Genomic DNA, 22,680 nt, shown 5'->3' on the forward strand with positions numbered 1-22,680 from the left:
AGTAGATATTTTACAATTTCACTAAGAAAAAAATGCCTTTGTGCCCTTGCTCTTTCACAAAACGAAGCATACAGGCCTATGGTACACATACATTACACTTGCATCAACAAACACCCAGCAATATAGGCAACATCCTTAGGCATGCTAGTCCAATATTATGGAAATATTGAGTTCTTGGCATGGAAAGATACCCACACCTCCCAGAGAAAACAAAATCTTGTTGTTCCTTCCTTTTAGGGAAATCTAAGCATTGCTAGGGGATTAAAATATGGCTTCCAGAAGCTACTAGGCAGGCTAACATTAAACCATGGAGGAAAGCAGTTTGCTGTTTTCAGGTCTTGAGTTGCTTTTGAGATTTGGTTTGGGGGTTTATAAGTAGATCTTTGGTTTGTTTCTTGTTTTTTTTTAAGATTCTTTATTTATTTATTAGATTTGTCTATTAAAATCAAATTTTGAAATGTAAGGAAAGATGGAATTGTTTTCTTGAGGTTGTCAAGAGGACCAGTGATGAAGTGCTAGTAAAGTACATGTAGTTTTCATGTTTTCTACCAACTGAGTTTGTGTAGTGTATTTAAATGAGATATGAGGTGGTCCTACTGTGTGTGATCAGTGTACCCATTAACATGCTCCACTCCACTCCCTTCGTCCTCTCCTTTCATCCTCACCCTCCTATGTCTTTACTTTCCCTCTGGTCAATCCCTCTGGTCAATCCTTGAGCCAAGCTTAATTGCATTTATCCTCTTATTGTCTTGCTTGCTTCCTTGCCAACAAATCATACCATCAACAGAATAAAAGTACACTGGTCTCCCATGAAGTTGCATGATGTGTTTTCTACCGCAGCATGATGATGTTTGTACATGTATATTGAATTAGTGGGACTCATTACATTTCAAGGACAAGTTGCGGCCTTCAATCAGCTTTCTGTGAAACCCTTCATTATTAGACAAGAGAATTATCTTCACCTCCTACTGCAGTCTCACCTTTGTTTGCTGTGGAGATAATTAGTGTTGGCTAGGACAATGTAGCCTTGGTGTTAATCTGCATACGGGATGTCTAGCGGACTATTACGTCAAGTGCCGTGGCTATTCTTTTTATTTTTCCAGCAGCAGTACTCTTCATGAATCGCTCCCAGAAATCATGTCCCATGGTTTCTGAAATCGTATGTTACTTGTAGAAAAATAAAGTTTTATGAGACTTAAAAAAAAAATGAAATCATAAAATAAAATTATTTCCAATTATAAGAGTTCTTCATACTAGAAATAGATGAGTTTTTTTTAACTTGTTAAAATTGATCCCCCAAATTTGTTTTCTAATAATTTGTGACAGATGATGCTGTATCAAAACCCAGTTATGCTTTCCCCTAAAGAAACTGGACACTATTGGTAATTAAACAAAATATAGCAATGGAGAGCTGTTGATAGTATCAATCTTTTATGAGAAATGTGTCCCTCTGAAGTAACGTAGTTTTAGTGAAAGAGGTATTTTGTCACTCAAGTGTTAAAAGGACTTCAGGCCTGAAGCCTTTATTAGGCACTGAAAGCTCACAATTTTGTGCGACAAGAGTGTTTTTTCTTTAGTTATTCTCTTGCAACTTTCAATGACCAATTTATTCCAAATATTCACAGAATTTGTATTTTATTTGTATGCATATATGTTGGGATACACCAAGTGGTATTACTGGTCTTTGATCATTACCAAAGGTGCCCATTGCCTTACATGTAAAATAAAACCATGCACAATGCACAAAATCAATGGCAAAGTATACCTTTGATTTTTTAAACGTTCAATTGTTTTAATCCTATGTTATGTTGTTGTATGCAATAAATTATATTATGTTTGGCCTTATATATGTCAGAGAGATGCTTATAATGCATAAAATATCTGAAACACATTCTCTTGAGCAAATATTTGCAGGATACCAGTCACAGATGATGCATGTGATATGGTACTTTGGCTGGTAATCTTATTCTGGTAAGCATAACTTTATTGTGCTTAGCAGCTGTTAGACTTTGGGGTAGAATTCATCTATTGATGAATCTTTGTGCTTTGTGAAATTCAGTGGTTGTGAAGCAACTAAGTACAACACGTTCTAATTGAGTGAATCGTTAATTGACTGCCATTAAAGGCAGTGGACACTATTGGTAATTACTCAAAATAATTATCATCATAAAACCTTTCTTGATTACGAGTATTGGGGAGAGGTTGATGGTATACAAAATTGTGAGAAACAGCTCCCTCTGCAGTGACGTAGTTTTCAAGAAAGAAGTAATTTTCCACGAATTTGATTTCGAGACCTCAAGTTTAGAATTTGAGGTCTCGAAATCAAGCATCAGAAAGCACACAACTTCGTGTAATAGTGTTTTTTCTTTCATTATTATCTCGCAAATTCGATGACCGATTGAGCTCAAATTTTCACAGGTTTGTTATTTTATGCATATGTTGAGATACACCAAGTGAGAAGACTGGTCTTTGACAATTACCAATAGTGTCCATTGTCTTTAAACAGTGATTGCGAACAACTCGTTTGGAGTTACTTCTTCAATCATAGTTAACAATATCACACTACATTCTACTGCACAATGTCTAAAGATTAATGTGTAAAAATTCAACTTGAAAGTGCCCGAATTATACTTGTATTTAAACACACCTTTTATCATTTTTATATTGAGTAAATATATTCTGTGCAGCTCATCCTTCAAGGTCAGTGGTACTATTCCACTATATTGTCAATCAGATATAATGGCAATTTAATAATTTAGTAAGTGGATATTTTCCTGTCCAGATTTCCAATGTCCTTGGAGAGCTAGCCTTGTTGTCAATTTCAATGGTTCCAAAATAACAGCCAAGCGTAGAACATTAATATAGGGTAGATTAAGTATTGTTATCTGTGGTACTGACTGGTACCTTTCATGGTTAATAATACAATGCTATTTTGTTAGTGAAACAAATAAGCCCTTGTCACACTACAGAGCTAAATTCCTGGGAAATATGACTTCAGGAAATTCCTGGGAAATCTTTTAGCCCTACCACTATTCCATGTTCGTTTTTACATTTCATAGATTTTCCGGTGAAAAATGCACATTTAATTTGCTAACTCGGGGTTATCTGGCTTAACCTCACTCCGAAGCTGGTAGCTTTTCCTGGGAATTTGTGAAGGTTTTAATATTTTTCACAGTCTTTGTAATACCTGTGCCTTCTCCTGTAACAACAACAGGTAGACAACTTTTCTGGTGTGGGTAATACAACGTTATCTGTTTTTATTCCCAACCACAATGCAAATGTATGACAAGAATGGGATTTAAAACTGCAACCTCTTACCTTAGCCAGTGCTGGCACTTCACCATCATGTAGCAATGTAGCCTTGTGATGGCAGTATGCCTATGTTGTCATTGTTGCCATTCCACCTTAAAGGAACACGTTGCCTTGGATCGGTCGAGTTGGTCTTTGAAAAGCGTTCTGTAACCGTTTGTTATAAAATGCATACGGTTTTCCTTTTACCTCGTCGACTAACACGGTCGGCCATTTATGGGAGTCAAAATTTTGACTCCCATAAATGGCCGACCGTGTTAGTTCGCGACGTAAAAGGAAAACTGTGCAGTTTGAGTGATACTTGTGTGGATCATTATATTCTACTTTTAAAACATCTTTCTAACCATATGCATTTAAAACAAACAAATTCAACGCTTTTAATAGACCAACTCGTCCGATCCAAGGCAACGTGTTCCTTTAAACTGTCTTATAGCCTGGGATCACATCTAAGATTTAGATACAACCTGGGAAGCAGCAGTGCCTTATAGTATTTTTAACAATTTGCTGTGCTTGGTATTATTGGTTTTAAATAATTTGAGCACCTGCATTAATTGTTTTCCACTAAAAACATTGTTAGCCCAAGGAAACCCAGACTTGCAGGAAAGAAAACAAGGGTTCTTAAAGTAACTTAAGCACCAGGCTTTGTTGTTGTCCGTGAATCGCAGAACCTGGGCCATAAGCCAGGTCCAGTAATCTGCCACACATGGACTTACCTTCCATTGTACCTAATAAAATGTTAAACAATGATGGCAGTCCATTATTGTATGCCACATTTTTATAACAAGAGAACAAATGTCTTGAATCGGAAAAAGAGAGATTTTGAGTTTGATTTCCAGTACCTTCTGTTCCTCTTTTACCGGCGATACAAAGCAAAGCCCGATGGATATATCCCATTGCATGCAACACACTTGCAATAACTTGGTGGTTTTTATGTTAGCCGTCTAATGAACTACTACATAAATAAGAGCACTCTGAAGTTGTTTCAAGCAACAAGACCCGTCTCTCTAAGCCAGTAGGATTTGAAACCTTGCATGGTTGAAATATGGTATGGAAAGGTTTGCGGTAATACCGTGTAATGACTATCTCCAAGTTGAAAATAGTGGTTCTTTTCCCCAACTCGATTAGAGATAGTCATTACATGGTGTTACCGCAAACCTCGTTCCATAGCTTATTTCAACCATGCAAAGTTTCAAATCCTACTTAGCTTATCTTTTCAAAAATCAAGTAATAAACCATAAGGGAAACTAGTTGGGCTGATTTATTTCATCTGGTAAATGCACCAGAGTTGATTGGATTTGAAGTTACTTGCAGATGAAAGTTGTTAATAATAAAGGCCTGAAACAAACTAAAACATTGTACATTTTGAATAAAAGATGAAGCAATATTTTTGTTTTATTGAGAATGACTAAGCAGTTAATTAGAGTGTACTAGGTAACCTTGAAGCTGCTCATTTAACAGTTGGGTCAAGTCATTAAGGGGAAGATATAGAACATCAGTGGAAGGGTTGATGTCCTAGTGATGAACTCATCAAGGACATCTTGGCAGAGAGGTTTCAACAGATGACTAATAACCCCTATGTCTAATGACTCAATAATATTCCAATTTCAAAAAAGTTGTAACAAGGTGGTGGAGACGTCCTTGGAATCAGCTTAGTGGCCAGCAACACTGCTAGATTCTCCCGCTCTTTCTCTGTGTTAAAGTTGACAGGTGCGTTGGATTTTGTTTCTAACGGGGACAAAGAGCATTCTGCCTTGTGTTGAGCAGTCATTACCTAGGCATGTCAATTATGTAACTTTTATCAATTACACACTAGCTGATTAACCTTGGGCATTTGTTGGGGTCTTTCTTTGGCTGGAATGCATTGATTATGGGCGCTGTTTGATTAGTAGAAGCCATCCTGTTTACAAAGGAGGAAGTTTGAAGACTTCATAGTGGGTGTGTTAACCTTGGTAACCCTAGACTACTAGATAAGTCCAACTTAACATACACACAGGAGGTGACACTTTTATCAGATGAAATGCTGGTAGGATGAGTGCGGGATGAATATAGAATCAGACAATTGATAGCTTTATTTGGTGATCTGTTGTTGCTGTGATGTGGTTTCTTATTCTAGACCATGTCCTGGAAAAGTTACTTCATAACAGAAGAATGTGGTTTATCCTTTGTCCTCCCTAGCTGTATTTAGACTGATAATATAAAAGGGAAAATGAAATCTGTATGTTGTATAAAAAGGGTTATCAAGCGGTGACAATTCTAAGAACAAGTTTAATATTGTTGTTCCTACTGCAAATATAAATACATTTATTTACACATGCCAACTAGTTATCTTAGTTGTGCAAGGTTTTGGTTGAATTCAGCGATCTCACTTAACTGTGGTCTGCTGGCCAAATCCTAGTTAAAGCATCTGAGATCCAGACAAAACTTTCTCCAAGTGGCCCCGCTGGCTAGTTCAGTGTTGAAAAGCGCCTCCTGGCTAGTTCAGTGTTGAAAAGCGCCTCCTGGCTAGTTCAGTGTTGAAAAGCGCCTCCTGGCTAGTTCAGTGTTGAAAAGCGCCTCCTGGCTAGCTCAGTGTTGAAAAGCGCCTCTTGGCTAGTTCAGTGTTGAAAAGCGCCTCCTGGCTAGTTCAGTGTTGAAAAGCGCCTCCTGGCTAGTTCAGTGTTGAAAAGCGCCTCCTGGCTAGTTCAGTGTTGAAAAGCGCCTCCTGGCTAGTTCAGTGTTGAAAAGCGCCTCCTGGCTAGTTCAGTGTTGAAAAGCGCCTCGTGGCTAGTTCAGTGTTGAAAAGCGCCTCCTGGCTAGTTCAGTGTTGAAAAGCGCCTCCTGGCTAGTTCAGTGTTGAAAAGCGCCTCCTGGCTAGTTCAGTGTTAAAAAGCGCCTCCTGGCTAGTTCAGTGTTGAAAAGCGCCTCCTGGCTAGTTCAGTGTTGAAAAGCGCCTCCTGGCTAGCTCAGTGTTGAAAAGCGCCTCCTGGCTAGTTCAGTGTTGAAAAGTGCCTCGCTGCTAATTCAGTATTGAAAAGCGCCCCCGATTGTTATATTTAAAATAATTGTAGACTGTTGAAAAAGCTGGTGGACTATTGAAAGGAAAAGCTAACTGGTCCAGCTGGCTAGTCAATGAACAGTTCAGGGCAAACCTTGTTGTCTCAATATTTTCTTTGTCTGAGTGTAAACCTTTGTTAGAATTCTATCATCTTTTGTCAAGTTTCTCTTCCAGCTGTGCTTTCTTTTCATTGTTAAAAACATAAATCTTCTGCTCACATTTTACCTCGCTGGCTGCGATGTGCGATGCATTTTTTAATACATATTTTTAAATATGTTTATCTGAAATACTTGACACAACTGGCCTCCCAACTGGAGGCCAATTGGGAAGGGGTTATCCATTTCAAAGATTATTAATCAATAAATCAATAATTTTATCGCAAAACCAATAAATGAGTAAATAAATAAATGTTCAGTTATGAATGTTAATCCGGTTATAAAGACCTGTATTATTCCACATGGTGTTTTTTTACCCAAAAGGACACCAAGGTTTTATTCTAGTGAATCCGAAAGAATATTTGGGTATTTACATATGGTCTTTTACTCGCTTATATAATGTTCAGGCAATCTGCCCCCTCCCCTCATAATTTATGTGGTTCAATTTGTCAATACTGAAATAAAACTGATAGTTATGTGCATGAGAAATTTCAGACTTTTAAAGTTTTATCTAAATTCAGAACATTTTTATGTCTACCTGGTGAATCAAAAGGAGCTGTTTTTTTTCCCTCGATATATAAGTAAGATCTCCTGCTTTTGATCTACTTCTCTAGTGCTGAGGATACTGTTCACAGAGGCTCCTTGGAATCTATAACTCCGCTCCAGGGTTATCAAAATGCCATCATCTATACATAAACTCCTTCAAGTTAAATTTTAATTTGTAACCTTTTTTTGACTGCAAATACTCTTCCCTCTTGATTCAAAATCTAATTCTGAGGTCTCAAAGTCAAATTAAAATATTTTAGTGGAAAATTACTTCTTTCTCGATAACTGTGTTACCTCAGAAGGAGCTGTTTCTCACAAGGTTTTATACTATCAACAGCTCTCCATTGCTTGATAACAAGCAAGTTTTTATGCTTATAATTATGTTGCGTAATTACCAATAGTGTCCGCTGCCTTTAAAGGGCCACAATAACTAGAATAAAACCATTAAAGATACTGTGGGACCCTTTGGAATACTGCTATACATAGAAAGACCAAGTCTGCAGGATATGCACTATACCGCCCTCTATTGGCAATACTCTTCATGTCTTTGTAATACCACATGGAATAGATTATACAACAGTTTCAATGGATTTGTCACAATTGGTTCTAGTTGTCATACTTCTGAATACAATACAATATGCTTGCATTGACTGTGTTTGTTAATAGAAAAACAAATGTACTCGATGGATTATAAAGAACTGGAAAGTCCATTTAATTTTGATTGTGTTTTAATGGGTATTTTTTGCTGTTTGAAGCTTTCCATAAAAGAAACTTCAAGAAGGGTGTCAATCGCCAATGGCTCTTCAAATATTACACAAGTACTTAGATTTAAAAGCAGTGAATTGACCATCTTGCGTACTTCCTCGTTTAAACTGTGAGTAGCCATGGACCGTGGCTTTAGCCAAATCCTTGCTTAATATTCCGAAGGACATCATATTTTTCTCCCCGCACCATAAACTTTAATTAGCCTTCATTCCAGTCATCACGCCTACCGTAGTCAGCTACTGCTCAGGGCCAACCCTGTATGAAACACAAAGAACCATAGCAGTTTTTTTTTATTTCAGTAATATCTTTTTTTTTAGTCTGGGCTAATGGATGTAATTTAGCAGATGACCTTTTGTGTAAGGTCACAATATGCAAATGGCCTTGGTCACAGTGAGCCATTTGAAGATTTGATGGATGTCTCGCTTGATGGAATGGACTAGAAACATTAAACCCTTTGTTCTCCTTGTTAAATGAGTTACGTTTTTTTTAAGGGAGGAATTGTTGGAAAATTGTAGACTTAGTCTCGTCTGTTTTGAATGCGCGTTAATTCTAATGTAATTTAGGAACCATGTATTGAAAGGGCTTAATTACCTGTAGTTTGCTGTGTCTATCTAATGACATATTGTCTGTCTGAAATGAGTATGTTATTTTTTTCGTCTGTGGTTGTAGAGAAAAAGTAAATTGGTGAACGCATTATCATTTACCCGTACTCCCATTTCAGTTAACTCCCTTGACTGATTTATTAGGATCCTTCTTCACTGTTACACGAATCCAACAGCATGAAACTTAACACCCAAACTGTTGGACTCTGAGTATGGTGGTATGCCTGATCTCATGAGTGATTAACTAGGATTCTTCCTCACTCTAAACGAAAAATCAACAGGGTTACTCAACATTCAAACTGTTGGACTCTGATTATGGTGGTTTGCCTGATCCCATGATTGTTTTACTAGGATTCTTCCTCACTCTAAACAAAAACTCAACAGGGTTACTCAACATTCAAACTGTGGGCTGGAGGGTTTTGTGTTAGTCAACTACAAAAGCCTCCTTGAGCTCTTAAACTCAAGTTGCAGTGTAAGGTGTTAACCGGAGAATGTCTGGTGATGATGAAGCGTAGAAGGACTATAGCCAGTAACCTTTAGCAACAGCCGCAGCCATAGCAGACAATTTGGACATGGCTATGTACTGTGGACACTATTTTCAGATTACAGCAAATTTGGAGAGACCACTACTGTATTCAGTCAATCATGCTGTATCATGCCTGATACTTCATTAAGGCAATCACTGCCAAGCCCCTAGTCATTGCCCTGGTGCCCCTTGAAGTGTTTTGTTACAAATTCACATTTCCGTCATTGACGTGCACTTTATAAAGGAAGAAAAAAACTGTCATGTTTGACAAGAGTGAAGTATTGAACCTGCTTGGTTTGAGAAACATGTTTCTCCGTTTTTGGTTGTTCTGCAAGTTTGCTACAAAAAAAGCTAAAAGCCACTCTTGGTAAGGGGCTACAAGAAAAAACATTGAAGATGAAAATAACTCCAGGGAGCTGAAGGTAGGAATCGACATTCCTCATATAACAGTCTAGATTGTAGGATGGAGTGAAACATGCACCAGGCAAGAAGTTTAAAAGAGATGCAGTACGTGGAATAAAGCTGTTGGAATGGCTCATTGTTCTGCACCAGCAAACCAATAGTATGGGTGAGAAGAAGCAGAAAGCATTGCTTTAAATTAAGCCACTTTTTTTATAAACATTTATCAAGGCTTGTTGTTATAAATTTGTAACGGCTAATTAACGATATATATTTTTTAATTTTCTGTAAATATTTTTTTTTCTGGGTCAGGGAAATACAGGGAAATGGAATTTGACATCGGTACAAACAAAGATTGGATTCAAAGACCAACTAGTATTTTAACAATAAGGAAAGGGCCTTCTGTTTTGTTTCGCATTCGTTCATTGTGTTGTTTCCAGGTTCTTGTTTGTGTATTATCCATTTTAAATTTCATCAATTCCTGTTGAAGTCAAGCACCAAGGTTTAATCCTTGTATGTGGGGAGATAATGAGTGTCCAGGCCTGCCTCATTCTCCTCTCAGCTGGCTAACAACCTTCCTTTCTAACCAAGGACCCTTATACATGACCCTGAAGTCAAAACAAAAGACCTTAAGTTACTCTGCCTTGGTGATGAGTCAATATATCAGGCATGGAGGAGTTTCTAGTTATTTAGAGCAATCGCACAATATCAGTAAACAGTATTGTCCAAAGGCCCATACTTCGTGTATCACAAATTATATATAAAATAATAAACCTGTGAAAATTTAGGCTCAATCGGTCATCGGAGTTGGGAGAACATAACAGGAAAATCCACCCTTGTTTCCGCATGTTTTCCACATGTGTTTTAAATAAATCCGTTATTCTCGATATCGAGAATTGATAATTGTTTTAATGTTTTCTCAAAAAGTAAAGCATTTCATGGAATAACATTTTAAGGGAAGTCTTTCACCATTACCTTCTGTAAACCCTGTAAGTTATTTGTAAATCTGTGAACTTTTAGTTGTTTAAATTTTTGTTCTGCTCAGAAAGTGTCCAATGGCTTTAACATGATCTGGAGAACATTAATTTCTGTGTAATCATCGCTGTACACACAGACATGAGTTTATTGTTGTTTTTGTGAAACAATTTTTGTTGTACAAAATATTTTAAAACAAAAATTTGTTTCTTGTAGAAACTTTGTTAACTATGTCAACATGGGAAACATTAAAAAAACATCAATTCTTTTTGTTTACATTGGCCTAATTGGTTGAGTGAAAGTAGGCCGTCACAGCCACTATGGGCATTTGGTACAAGCCCTTTGTGGCCATCATGGTACCTTAAGGGTGAAAGACTTTTATCTGATGATACCACTATGTTATTACTTGCCTTGGCAGAGTACTTAATACGCGCATGTCACGCACACACATTACTAAAACGCACAAATAAATGCTATGAAACACAACACAGGATGGCACAATGTACGTACCCTATGTGCGTAATACTCCAATTATTGGTAGACCTCCTGCATGGCTGTGGAAATGTGACCTTAGAAGGCTCTCTATATCTATCTAGCTATAATTTAGGTTAGCTTAATTTAAATAGGCTACTACACTCCACACTGGGGAGGTAAGGTGGTGACTTTACTCATAGAATGGATGCCAGAAATTTACCTTGTAAGGATTTGAGTCGTAAAAAAATGGGTAAAAGTAATTGGTAAAATATTAGAAGGAGAAAAAAAGGAGTCAATGTGCTTTCCGAGGATCTGTGATTTCCATTTCATGGTTTAGGTTGGTATTACTGCAGTCTAGAACAGGGTTTCGTTAAACTATGTGTGCAAAATGCAGTTGATTTGACCTTCATATTAAAGCAATTTTCCATCTTCATTTGAAACCATCATTCCATTTCTTAATAAGACGCGCCCATTTAATTAATAAGACGCGCCCATTTAATTAGAAGGCGTTCTTTTAAGCCCAAGATGGCAAAATAAGCATTCAATAAAGGCATACAAACAGAGTTTAGTGAAAACCTGCTGTCCAGTTGAGAATTAATCTTTTTTAGTTGCATGACACTAAAGAACAGAATTGCTTAACTATTAGTAAAAATTCATTAACTGTTTATGAGCTTTCAGTTTGAAATGAATAAAATTTATTTGCCGAAAATATCTTTGAAAAACTATCAAATGAACAGAATCAACCCTGTAAGAGCAGCCAATGTGATCAGTGTTTGCACACACTTTATGATGCCAGCCTAAACTTGACTTTACGCCCCAAGATTCATCAACGTTATGCCAGGCGTTAACACTCACTAGCTGTACTCCACATCCAATACATGAATGAATACGGAAGTTCATTGAAGCATCACAGGTGAAAGAAAAGTTGCACAAAAATTCTCTGTTGAATTATGGTTGTAGAAAGAACACACAAGAATTGGTGCCATGCGCAGACATTTTTCACTTCATGAATTATAGGGCCAATTCAAAATTATAAATTTGGTAAAGATCCTGTTTAACCAAATTAATTTCACCCACCCACCCACACCAAATTTCAATTGTTAAGTATTGACTGAAAAGTAACGCACCCTATACAATAAAGAACAAAGTAATGCCTCAAATGAATTACACATACTTTTAACATCTCTCAACTCAATGGCTTTTCCTGACATCCAGAATGCAACTTTTCAGCTGAAAATATACAAAAAAATCCTTGCCATCTCCCCATTAGGTTTGGAGGTCGACTTTCATAGCAAGGATGACTGTTAACAATATAACTGCACTGACAGCTCTTCTAACATTTGAATCAAAACTGAATTTAAATTTTTAGTTATTTCTCATGACCCAACCACCCTCAATTTAAAAACAAAAAGAAGGTTATTGAACATTGATTTTTTTTTAATGGGGGCTTACTGTAGTTTACCGAGCGTCATAAAAACTATTCTATATATTTTTCATTACTTTCATATGACTATTAATTTTTTTAATATAAATCAACTCAAGCAGCCTTGTGAAAAACTTCCAATTAGTCGCTAAATCTATGGATTTATCTTGTCCTTGGCTTGTACTTTCAGTCCAGTTTTTATGAGGCATATTTTTATGATTATGAGTATGTGTCTATTAAACCTTCAATTAAACCCAGTCTCATAAAAACTACACAACCACTGAGGAAGGTCATGGCTTTACAGACACTTATGAAAAATAAATAAAAGACAGATAGATTTGCTTCAGTCATACCAGTCAATGTATCATTCACTTTTAAGCCATTATATAAACACTCAAGAATGCACCACGGGTTTTGCCTGAATTTGATAGATTCAGTAGGCCCTACTTCTTCTAGCAACCACGTTTGAAAAACTTAATGTTTATTATAAAAAATGTCTATTTATTAAAACAATGCTGTCCATGTGACATATAGACTTCACAAAGCCATGTACAGGTAAAAATGTGCAAGATATAAAGCACAGATAAAGAAGCAGGCAAAAAGGAGAGTAGTAAGAATTTAACAATGCAAATTTTTAAGTGATAAAAAAGGGATTCTTTTTAAAGCCATTGGACCCTTTCGGTAAACAGTATTGTCCAAGGCCCACACTTCGTGTATCACAACTTCTATATCAAATAACAAACCTGTGAAAATTTGGGCTTAATCGGTCATCGAGTCGGGAGAAAATAACGGGAAAACCCACCCTTGTATCCGCGCATTTCGCCGTGTCATGACATGTGTTTAAAATAAATCTGTAATTCTCGTTAACGAGAATTGATATTGTTTTACTGATTTCTCAAAAAGTAAAGCATTTCATGGAATAATATTTCAAGAGAAGTATTTCACCACTACCTTCTGTAAACCCTGTTAGTTATTTGTAAATCTGTGAACTTTTTTTTTTTCCTGTACCGAAAGGGTCCAATGGCTTTAAAACGGTGGATTTTCAAAGAAGTTTTACAAATTTTAAGGGTTATCAGCAAATCAGCAAATCTGGAGAGTTGACTTTTACTTTTTCTTAAAAAATCAAATCAAATATTGTGAATGAGCGATAAAAGTACCAGCAGTCAGTTTTGCTAGGTGGCTGTGGTAAACGTTATGTTGATATAACTTGGAGCTATTCCCTTAAAAATATTATTGTAAACAAGAAACAAAGTGTTATATTAAAAATGCTTAATCACTGTAACCCAATGAAAACTTTTCAGCACTGGAGCAATATGCTCAATTTAATGTTTTTGTAAAAGGGTGTGTTGCTGAATTCGGAATGCCCTGTTATTTCCTAAATTTGAGCTCAAGCAGGGCAACTCATTTGACCAATCCACCATAATGTGTAAGAGGCTGATTTGCATAGCTTTATATTAGTCACATGAGCAGACATAAACCTGCCCCTTCCATTGAGCTGAAGTTTTGCCATCAAATACTTCAGATTTATTACTAGTTGGTTCATGACCTCCTCAACAGCAAAAAGCTCTGGTTTCTTTCATAAATAGGAAATTTTAAACTATTAGAAACAATATGCTGGTACTGGCAGTAAACTTGTACGTGGGTGCCGCAGCTCTTTAGATGTATGTCTCCAAGACCTGAGCGAGGTCACCAGTTTGCATTGTTTTGAAGAAATTGAAACCATGGAGGAAGGTTACTTGCATTAGAGCTAATTCCTAGAATTAAGTTTGCCCTTCCAGAGAGTGGATCCTGAGCCCCTCCCAGACTCTCTTGGTAACAACACCCCCTGGTCCATGTGACAGATTGATGTAACCCGTCCTGGCTACTCTGCTTGACCTCCGACCTGCCACTGCCAATTAAACCACACAAGGCTAATTAATATGTTATGAATACATAGATCAAGTCTTCTTATCTCTAAAGATAATCCTACATTAAGACTAAGACATTTGACCTCCAGATCTTTATGAAGTGGCCCCCCAATGTTATGATTCCCTAAAACTTTCTCACTTTATGTTTAAAAGGTTCCCGACTAATTTTGTTTCTAGCAACAGATTGTTTAATTAGTGTTGCCTTGTAGATAAGAGAGAGAGTTGAAGGCTTGCTAAACTTTAAGACACTTCTTATTCATCTTTATGAAAATGAAACAAAGACCCGATATCAAGCCAACTGCTTAGCAAGAACATCTTCCATTCAATCATCTTGCCGTCTGTCATTGGAGATGTCTCCCAAGATGGCACAGCGTGAAAGGACAAGGAATATATTCTCAAAACTCTGATTGTATTTTTTGCTCCTTGGCTATTTTCAGGATGTGAAGAGTGAGATGGAAAGAATTACCCGTACTAATGTAGTAGTGTGTACCCCTGGTAGATTTCTGCAGCACCTCGATCAGACTGTGAGCCTGGAGTGTTCCAATCTACAGTTACTGGGTAAGAGTCCCCTGCCCTTAACCACAATCCAAATAATATGATTCCACAACCCAGCCAATAATTCCAACAAGTAACCCCTATTAATCTTGCATCCAAACCGACACCCTAAACTCACAAGCACAACCAATATCCCAAACTCACATCCAAACCAACATCCACAACTCACACCCAGAACCCACAAACCTATGTTCCAACAACCCTATGTTCCAAGAAACCTATTTTCCAACAACCCTATTTTCCAAGTAACCTATTTTCCAACAACTTTTTTCCCAACAAACCTATTTTCCAACAACCCTATTTTCCAACAAACCTATTTTCCAACAAACCTATTTTCCAACAAACCTATTTTCCAACAAACCTATTTTCCAACAAAGCTATATTCCAACAAATCATTGTTCCACCAAACAACCCTTTGTTCTAACAAACCTATGTTCAAACAACCTTATGCTTCAACAAACCTACGTTCCAAGAAACCTGCGTTCCAACAAACCTATGTTCCAACAAACCTATGGTCCAACAAACCTATGTTCCAACAAACCTATGTTCCAACAAACCTATGTTCCAACAAACCTATGGTCTAATAAACTTACGTTCCAACAAAACTATGGTTCAACAACCCTATTTTATGATAACCCCTTGTGATCTCCGATTTGGGGTGGAGTTAAGGTTAGGATTACGATTAAGGAAAATGCAATATACAGAGGTGTGTCCGAACATAGGTGTGTCCGAACATAGGCGTGTCCGAACTTAGGTGTGTCTGAACATGTGTGTGTTACCAAATACAAAGTTATTACACAGAGCTGTACAAGGTTTCAATTATAGTATAATTAGACTCCATTGTTAGAATTAGATCATTAAAGCTTACTATACTTCAAGGCTGTGTACATCATTAAGAAGCGCATCGTCCTGTAGGGTGATACTAGTTGGCAATTAGTCTCATTGATGTAATGAAGAGATAAACAACATTCTGGTGAAAACAATCTTCAGGGACTGGAGATGTTTATACAATAATCCTCTTGGTTTGTTTTTTTTTAAACCCAAGTTTCCTTGAGTATTTCTCATGATTTGTAGAATGCCCAAAGGGTTTTTAGTCTTTGACTCAACAACGGGAATGCAAAGTCCTAGACCGGAACCATTGTTTTTTCTAAATCATCATAGAATCTTATTCAGTGAATTGAGTAGTATTAGCAAGGGAAATAAAATAGACTTTAACACTTTTTTTATATTATCAGTTCAGCAACTGTTGTGTACACCAAGAATTTAAATAATTTGAGTTAAACCAAAACAAGACATTATTAATGTTTTTTGTTAACTAAAGATAACTTATTGATTGATGAATTGATTTTGGGGTTGAACAAAGAAAAGATTATTAGAGAACTTGAATCTGCAACATCCGGTTTAACTTTGCGCTTAACCAACTGAGCTATCTAGCCTTAATGTTGGTGTTCTCACCATTTTTTCAATATCTTTTTTTTCTTTGTGCCTTCCAAATTTATTTTAAAATTTATTCTGTCAGTTTCCCGTGTGGTTTATTACTTGGTATCCCTTATAACTTATAAGGGATTGCAACTTATTATTTCAAATACCAAGTAATAAACCACACGGGAAACTGACAGGGTAAAAGGTTATCCCCTCTGCTGCCACTTCCCTGGTTGTATTTAAACTATGTTGTGATCCTTGGCTATACCTCCTTTGCTATACTGCAGTTACAGGTTGATTGACTGCTGACTGGCACCCATAAACAAAGATACTTACAAACTGATCAGGATGACCACCAACATGGGGGCTAGATAGCTCAGTTGGTAGAGCGCCAGCACGTTAATCTAAAGGTTACGGTCCCAATCTAGCCAATTTTTCTATGTTCAACCCCAACTTGTTTTTAAAATTTACCCAATCAGTTTTCCCTTATTACTTTCATACTAAGTAAATTGAAATGAAAAATGTTCTCAACCTAACCTTTCTCAATGTTTCTACATGAAATAAATTGTATTTGTTTGACCCTAATGCCCTGAACAAAGAAATTGTATACATTTGTGGTGAGCTTTGTGAATGTTTTAAGGGAGATCTTTACCATATCTTGCTTCTCTGTCTCTTGGAGTACAGGCTTCATAAGGTTAGACATTGTCTGATTAAGGATGCGTAAATGAACATTAGGAACAATCTTGACAAATTCCTAAATTACTCTGCAACAGAATGTATTGAACAGAAAGAACTGTTACCCCCATGGCTTTATGACAGGTTTGAAGTTTACTCAGAATGCAGCCGGTTTCTTTGACTGAGGATGATCAACAGCGCCCTCTGTAGTTTGCTTTGAAGCTATAGTACACTCATGGGCTGCATAAGCTGTGAAGAACTCCCTTGTATACAAAGTTCAAATTTTGATTCGATGACCCTTTTTAAAACTGTTTTTCTCCATTTTCAGTTCTGGATGAGGCTGATCGCATCTTAGATCTTGGTTTTGAGAAGACCATGAATGCCATCTTGGACAATCTGCCAACAGAGAGACAAACCATGCTGTTTTCTGCCACTCAGACCAAGTAAGAATCATCATGAATCCATTATTTGGCGTGTCGTGGCCGATTGGTCTAGTTCACCGGACCCAAGCTCTGGTGTTGTCAGCAGCAGAGTGTAGGTTTGAATCCCGGTCGTGACACATGTGCCCTTGAGCAAGGAGCTAACCCATAATTGCTATGTAAAGAGTTGGGAAGGTAGTGCATTCTGCTCTACCAGCCAGGCTCCTAGTGGACGACACATTGTACCTGTGCATATGGACTGTGAAGGGGTTAACCCTGTTTCAGCTCTAGGAGAAGGTGGCAATGTGCCTTATGTGACAGTTGATTTGGGTTGACAGCCCAAATCAGTTTGGTGTAGCCCTCACATTGCAGTGATGTATTGTTAGGTGAAATCTCTTTAAAACTTATATATAAGAATTCAATGCTATCACAACAACTTTCAATATGCTTTTCAATATTTAGTTTTAACATATGGACAGTAGTGTAGGCTGTGGATCTTGAGAAAAAGGTTTAATAATTTTGTGTGAATCTTTAGAATGAATGGTTTAGCTGGCTCACAAAGCAAGTACCCCAGATAAAGTCCTGCTACTTCATGGAGGCAACAGATGCAATTGTCTCCATGACCTTAGTCATTCATCGCCTTGGTGCCCCCTCAAATGTTCAAGTAGAAATTTACCAAACAGCTATGCCCTTTACTTATGAACAGTGCTTCGTCCTAAGAAGAACAAAGTTTCAGGGGCTTCTTCCAAACTTCGGCCTGGTCTTGGGCTCTAGCTCGAGCTCCGTCATGATCTCCGTCATATTTCCAACATCAAATGGAGAGCAAAGTCGGAACCTAAGTTAATGTTTGTGGAAAAACCACAGGCCTTCGTACATCTACTGGCTTTAGTTATTTGATGGAAAGTAAAAACAACAAAAACAATTAAATGTTGTTTGATTGTTGTAGATCTGTTCGTGACTTGGCCAGGTGTAGCCTGAAGGACCCAAAGTACATCGCTGTTCATCAACATCATGAGTACAGCACACCCACACAGCTAGAACAGGTAACTGTATGCAATTAGACATCTTGGAGATTCTTTGGAGGGATTATTTGGAAAGATATTGTAAAACTGTTTGAAATCATATTAAAGTAATTTTGGGCATCAGGTTGGCTCAGTGGTTTCTTTCCTGCCTTTCACCTCAGTGGAACTTGTTTTAAATTTCTCTTAGGACTGAAGCCTTATATGTATGTGGATTGGGTTTTTAATCTCTACCTGATTGCTTTGGTTTTCACTTGTTTTTATCTCTTTCACATCTAAAACTGAGGTTTCTTCAATGTCTTCTCTTCACAGGTATTTTAAGGCCGAAGGGTATTGGAGCAAGGCTCTTTTGAGGGTTCCTTTGATCCATTACCATAAACATATTTACAATATTATTAATAGTAATTATGCTTTCTCTGGCTTTACCAATTGAGTTTAAAGCACTGTGTTTTTTTAGTCCTTGGAAGGAAATGCATCCATGAATGATTCTGTTGAGACTTGAACCCGAGACTTTCCAGTTTTTAAGTACCAGATCCAGGGGCCAATTCAATAGAGCTGCTTAAGCAGGCAATGTTGCTGACCAGTTCTGTGCTAAGCACAAATAATCAGGATACTAACCAGTCAAGGATTGTGCATGTGACATGGACTTTTGGCTGGTAATCTTTTTCTGGTACGCATAATTTGGTTGTACTTAGCTACTTTTTGTGCTTAAGCAACTCTAAGAATTTGGGCGCATAGCTTGATTGCTAATCTGGATCGTTGTGTTGGCAGTTTCATAGTCCAGGGTCTTATTTCATTGAGCTGCTGTAGTACAAAAGTAGCTAAGCAAAACAAAAGTATGCTTATCAGAATAAGGCTACCAGCAAAAATACCATGTCACACGTTCCATTTGTGAGGGTATCCTGCTAAGCAAAAAATTGTTGAGCAATGATTTGTGCATAAGCAGCTCTATGAAATTGGGCCTATAGGTCATCGTCTATGATGCAAAGATTGCTTCAAGGTAATTTTAGCAGTAGATTAATTAATGTATATATTTATCTGGCATGACTTTGCAGAGCTACATAGTTTGTGAACTGGAGCAGAAAATGGACCTTCTGTATTCATTCATTCGTAACCACACCAAGCACAAGATCCTTGTCTTCATGGCTAGCTGTAAACAGGTAATAATGCACCAGAGACTAAAGACCCATTCACACGAGCACCAGTAACAAAGGTCCTCTGTTAATAGGTCACTTCGTCCCATTGTGACTATTTAACAAGCTTTCACATGACTTCTTTAAAACACTAATTCACCAACGTCCCTTGTGTTTTTTAGGGGAGGTTGGGAAAGGTCATGATTGTTCATTCATGGACTTTTAAACCTGGGTCCAGTTTCTGGTAAGCTAAAAACAGCAGGAAAAATAGGCAGGATATCAGTTACATGTTAGTACATTTTCACTTGTTTGTGATCAAAATGACTATAACTTTTTTTGAGATATCGCGACGCAGTGCACCTGGAGCCAAGCTGACTAGAGTGCGGATTTTTTGAGCAAGCGCCATGAGCGCCTGCATTGGCGGATACCGGCGCTATACAAGACTTCGATTATTATTGTTATTATTACTTGGCTACTATTTTTAGCTTTAGTGTGGAGTGCTTGTGCATGAATGTACAAAATATTATGTATGTTTACGCATACACCGATGAATGAAAGCACTTTTGACTTGTATGCTTACCCCGAGTCTTGTGGGGAAAAAAATCCACATCCATACTACTTGGGTGTACTGTTAAGATTCGGGTGAGATTCCAACCATTGACCCCACCATATACATTTTAAAAATATTTTGTTGTTGTGCAAACCAAGGAAATGATTTTCATGCTGGCATGATGAATAAGTAATTAAATTTTATTGAAGTGAACTATAGTTGAACATTTTTGGCTGATTTTCTCTGAAGGTGAAATACACATTTGAAGTATTCTGTGCTCTTCATCCTGGCGTCACTGTAATGGCTCTGTATGGAACATTACATCAGCTGAGGAGGGTAGCTATTTACAATGAGTTCTGTAATCTACAACATGCTGTACTCTTTGCTACAGATATAGCTGCAAGAGGATTAGGTGAGAACAATGAGATAATCTGTTATTCTGAATTCAAATTGTCCGACAAAAATGTTGGGGATGTCATTGCCTAACTGTTAAGAGCTTCGAACTCAAGCTCTAGCGTTTCTGATCAGCAAAGGTTAGGTTTGAGACCCGGTCGTGACCCCCTTGTGTCCTTAAGCAAGACACTCAACAATTATTGTTTTTTCTTCAGATGGGAAGTAAAGCAATAGGTCAAATGTGTTGTTATTGAAACTATCAATGCACTTTTTAATAAAAGATCCAAGTACACACTTATCGCTCAGAGAAGGGGTGTGCCTGGCAGTATGTTTATCTTCAATCATGATTTGAAGGGGTGTGCCTGGCAGTATGTTTATCTTCAATCATGATTTGAAGGGGTGTGCCTGGCAGTATGTTTATCTTCAATCATGATTTGAAGGGGTGTGCCTGGCAGTATGTTTATCTTCAATCATGATTTGAAGGGGTGTGCCTGGCAGTATGTTTATCTTCAATCATGATTTGAAGGGGTGTGCCTGGCAGTATGTTTATCTTCAATCATGATTTGAAGGGGTGTGCCTGGCAGTATGTTTATCTTCAATCATGATTTGAAGGGGTGTGCCTGGCAGTATGTTTATCTTCAATCATGATTTGAAGGGGTGTGCCTGGCAGTATGTTTATCTTCAATCATGATTTGAAGGGGTGTGCCTGGCAGTATGTTTATCTTCAATCATGATTTGAAGGGGTGTGCCTGGCAGTATGTTTATCTTCAATCATGATTTGAAGGGGTGTGCCTGGCAGTATGTTTATCTTCAATCATGATTTGAAGGCTGTACTCAATAGAAGAAAGTCTCTGATGTTTACTGAATGATGTGTGATGGTCTTTAGATCACTTTGTCTTCTTGTACATAGCCATAGCAGCCACTGGCCTTAGTTAAAGTAAGAGGCCCTCAAGTTTGACACTGTCTCATGTTTACTATTTGTGTTTTACCCATCACCAATGTGGGTTAAGCACTGTCCACTCAGATCTTTATTGTGTTTTGTGTGGGGAGGGAGGAACACAGGCATATTACTTAACAGGTGGGATTCAAACTCTTGACCTTTGCCATTCTAGAGCAGATGTAAAGCCTGGTTCATACTTCATGTGAATGCGATACAAATTTTGACGTCACAAATTCACAACAGTTGAAATGTGTTCAACTCCTGCCAAACATTCACTGCAAAAACAGCCATCTGACATCAAAATTTGCATTCGCCTTCACAGGAAGGATGAACCAGGCTTTATACCACCACACCACTTTATCCAATATTTCTTGACTGATTTTGACCTAGATTTCCCATCGGTGAATTGGGTTGTGCAAGTAGACTGCCCTGAGGATGCCAGTACATACATCCATCGAGTCGGTCGGACAGCAAGATACGAACAAGGAGGAGAGTCTCTATTGATCCTTCTACCTTCAGAGGAAGAAGAGATGAGCAAACAGCTCGCAGAAAGAAAAATACCCATTCAGAAAATCAAGTAAGTTATTCACTGTATGATCTCTCTGTGGTGTCGTCTGTAATACTGTTCTTTCTGAATCAACCAGCTTCTTAAGTACAACATTTGTACAACTAACTTTTGAATTGGTTATTTGACAATTAGCCATTTGAGAGTTAGATTTTAGTAAAGTGAGGTACAATGACTTGCTTTGTCACAAGTGGCCACTTAAATTTGCATTCGGAAAATTAAGAAAGTTGTTATAGAAAGGTTTGCGGTAACACCATGTAATGACTATCTCTAATGAGTTGGGGTGGTTCTGAAAAGAACCGTTGGTTTCAACTTGACGTTTCGATCAGTGGACGATCAGAGCATACTGATCGGAACGTCGAGTTGAAACCAACGGTTCTTTTCAGAACCACCCCAACTCATTAGAGATAGTCATTACATGGTGTTACCGCATACCTTTCTACATGTATATCGTATTTCCACCATGCAAAGTTTCAAAGTTGTTCACATAACAAGATACTTATGTGAAGTAATAATGCACAAGCGAAACTTGTGGCAGACCAATGGCAGACAGTTAAAGCATTTGACATCAGTAACAGCACAAATACAAAACAAAAGATTACAAATCTTCTGCCATGAATTGCCTTATACTTTGACATCCTGTTCTTACCATTATTGTACCATCTCTTGAACTCTAGTGTGAATCCAAATCGTAAGCTGAGCATACAGGGAAAGCTACAGTCTCAGTGTGCAGAAAGCAATGACCTCAAACAATCTGCCCAACGTTGCTTCATTAACTACATCAAGTCAGTCTACCTCATGAAAAACAAGAAAGTGTTTGATGTCTCCAAACTTCCACTGGAAAAGTATTCATTGTAAGTACACCATTCCGGGGGGGTCATGTTGCTGTAGTGG

At 37.7% G+C, this 22,680-nt stretch overlaps 1 protein-coding gene across 1 annotated transcript in view; it reads left to right on the forward strand.

Moving 5' to 3' along the window:
* Positions 1–22,680, forward strand: part of LOC117296586 (probable ATP-dependent RNA helicase DDX10) — a 37,283-nt gene that overhangs the window by 8,036 nt on the left and 6,567 nt on the right. The window contains exons 4-10 of the mRNA XM_033779604.1: positions 14,553–14,673; positions 17,096–17,210; positions 18,133–18,229; positions 19,261–19,365; positions 20,138–20,300; positions 21,612–21,798; positions 22,464–22,640. Of these exons, the coding sequence (XP_033635495.1) occupies positions 14,553–14,673; positions 17,096–17,210; positions 18,133–18,229; positions 19,261–19,365; positions 20,138–20,300; positions 21,612–21,798; positions 22,464–22,640 (965 nt within the window). The remainder of the gene's footprint in view (positions 1–14,552; positions 14,674–17,095; positions 17,211–18,132; positions 18,230–19,260; positions 19,366–20,137; positions 20,301–21,611; positions 21,799–22,463; positions 22,641–22,680) is intronic.

Source organism: Asterias rubens, chromosome 11 (genome assembly GCF_902459465.1).
Source record: "Asterias rubens chromosome 11, eAstRub1.3, whole genome shotgun sequence".
NCBI classification, from domain to species: domain Eukaryota; kingdom Metazoa; phylum Echinodermata; class Asteroidea; order Forcipulatida; family Asteriidae; genus Asterias; species Asterias rubens.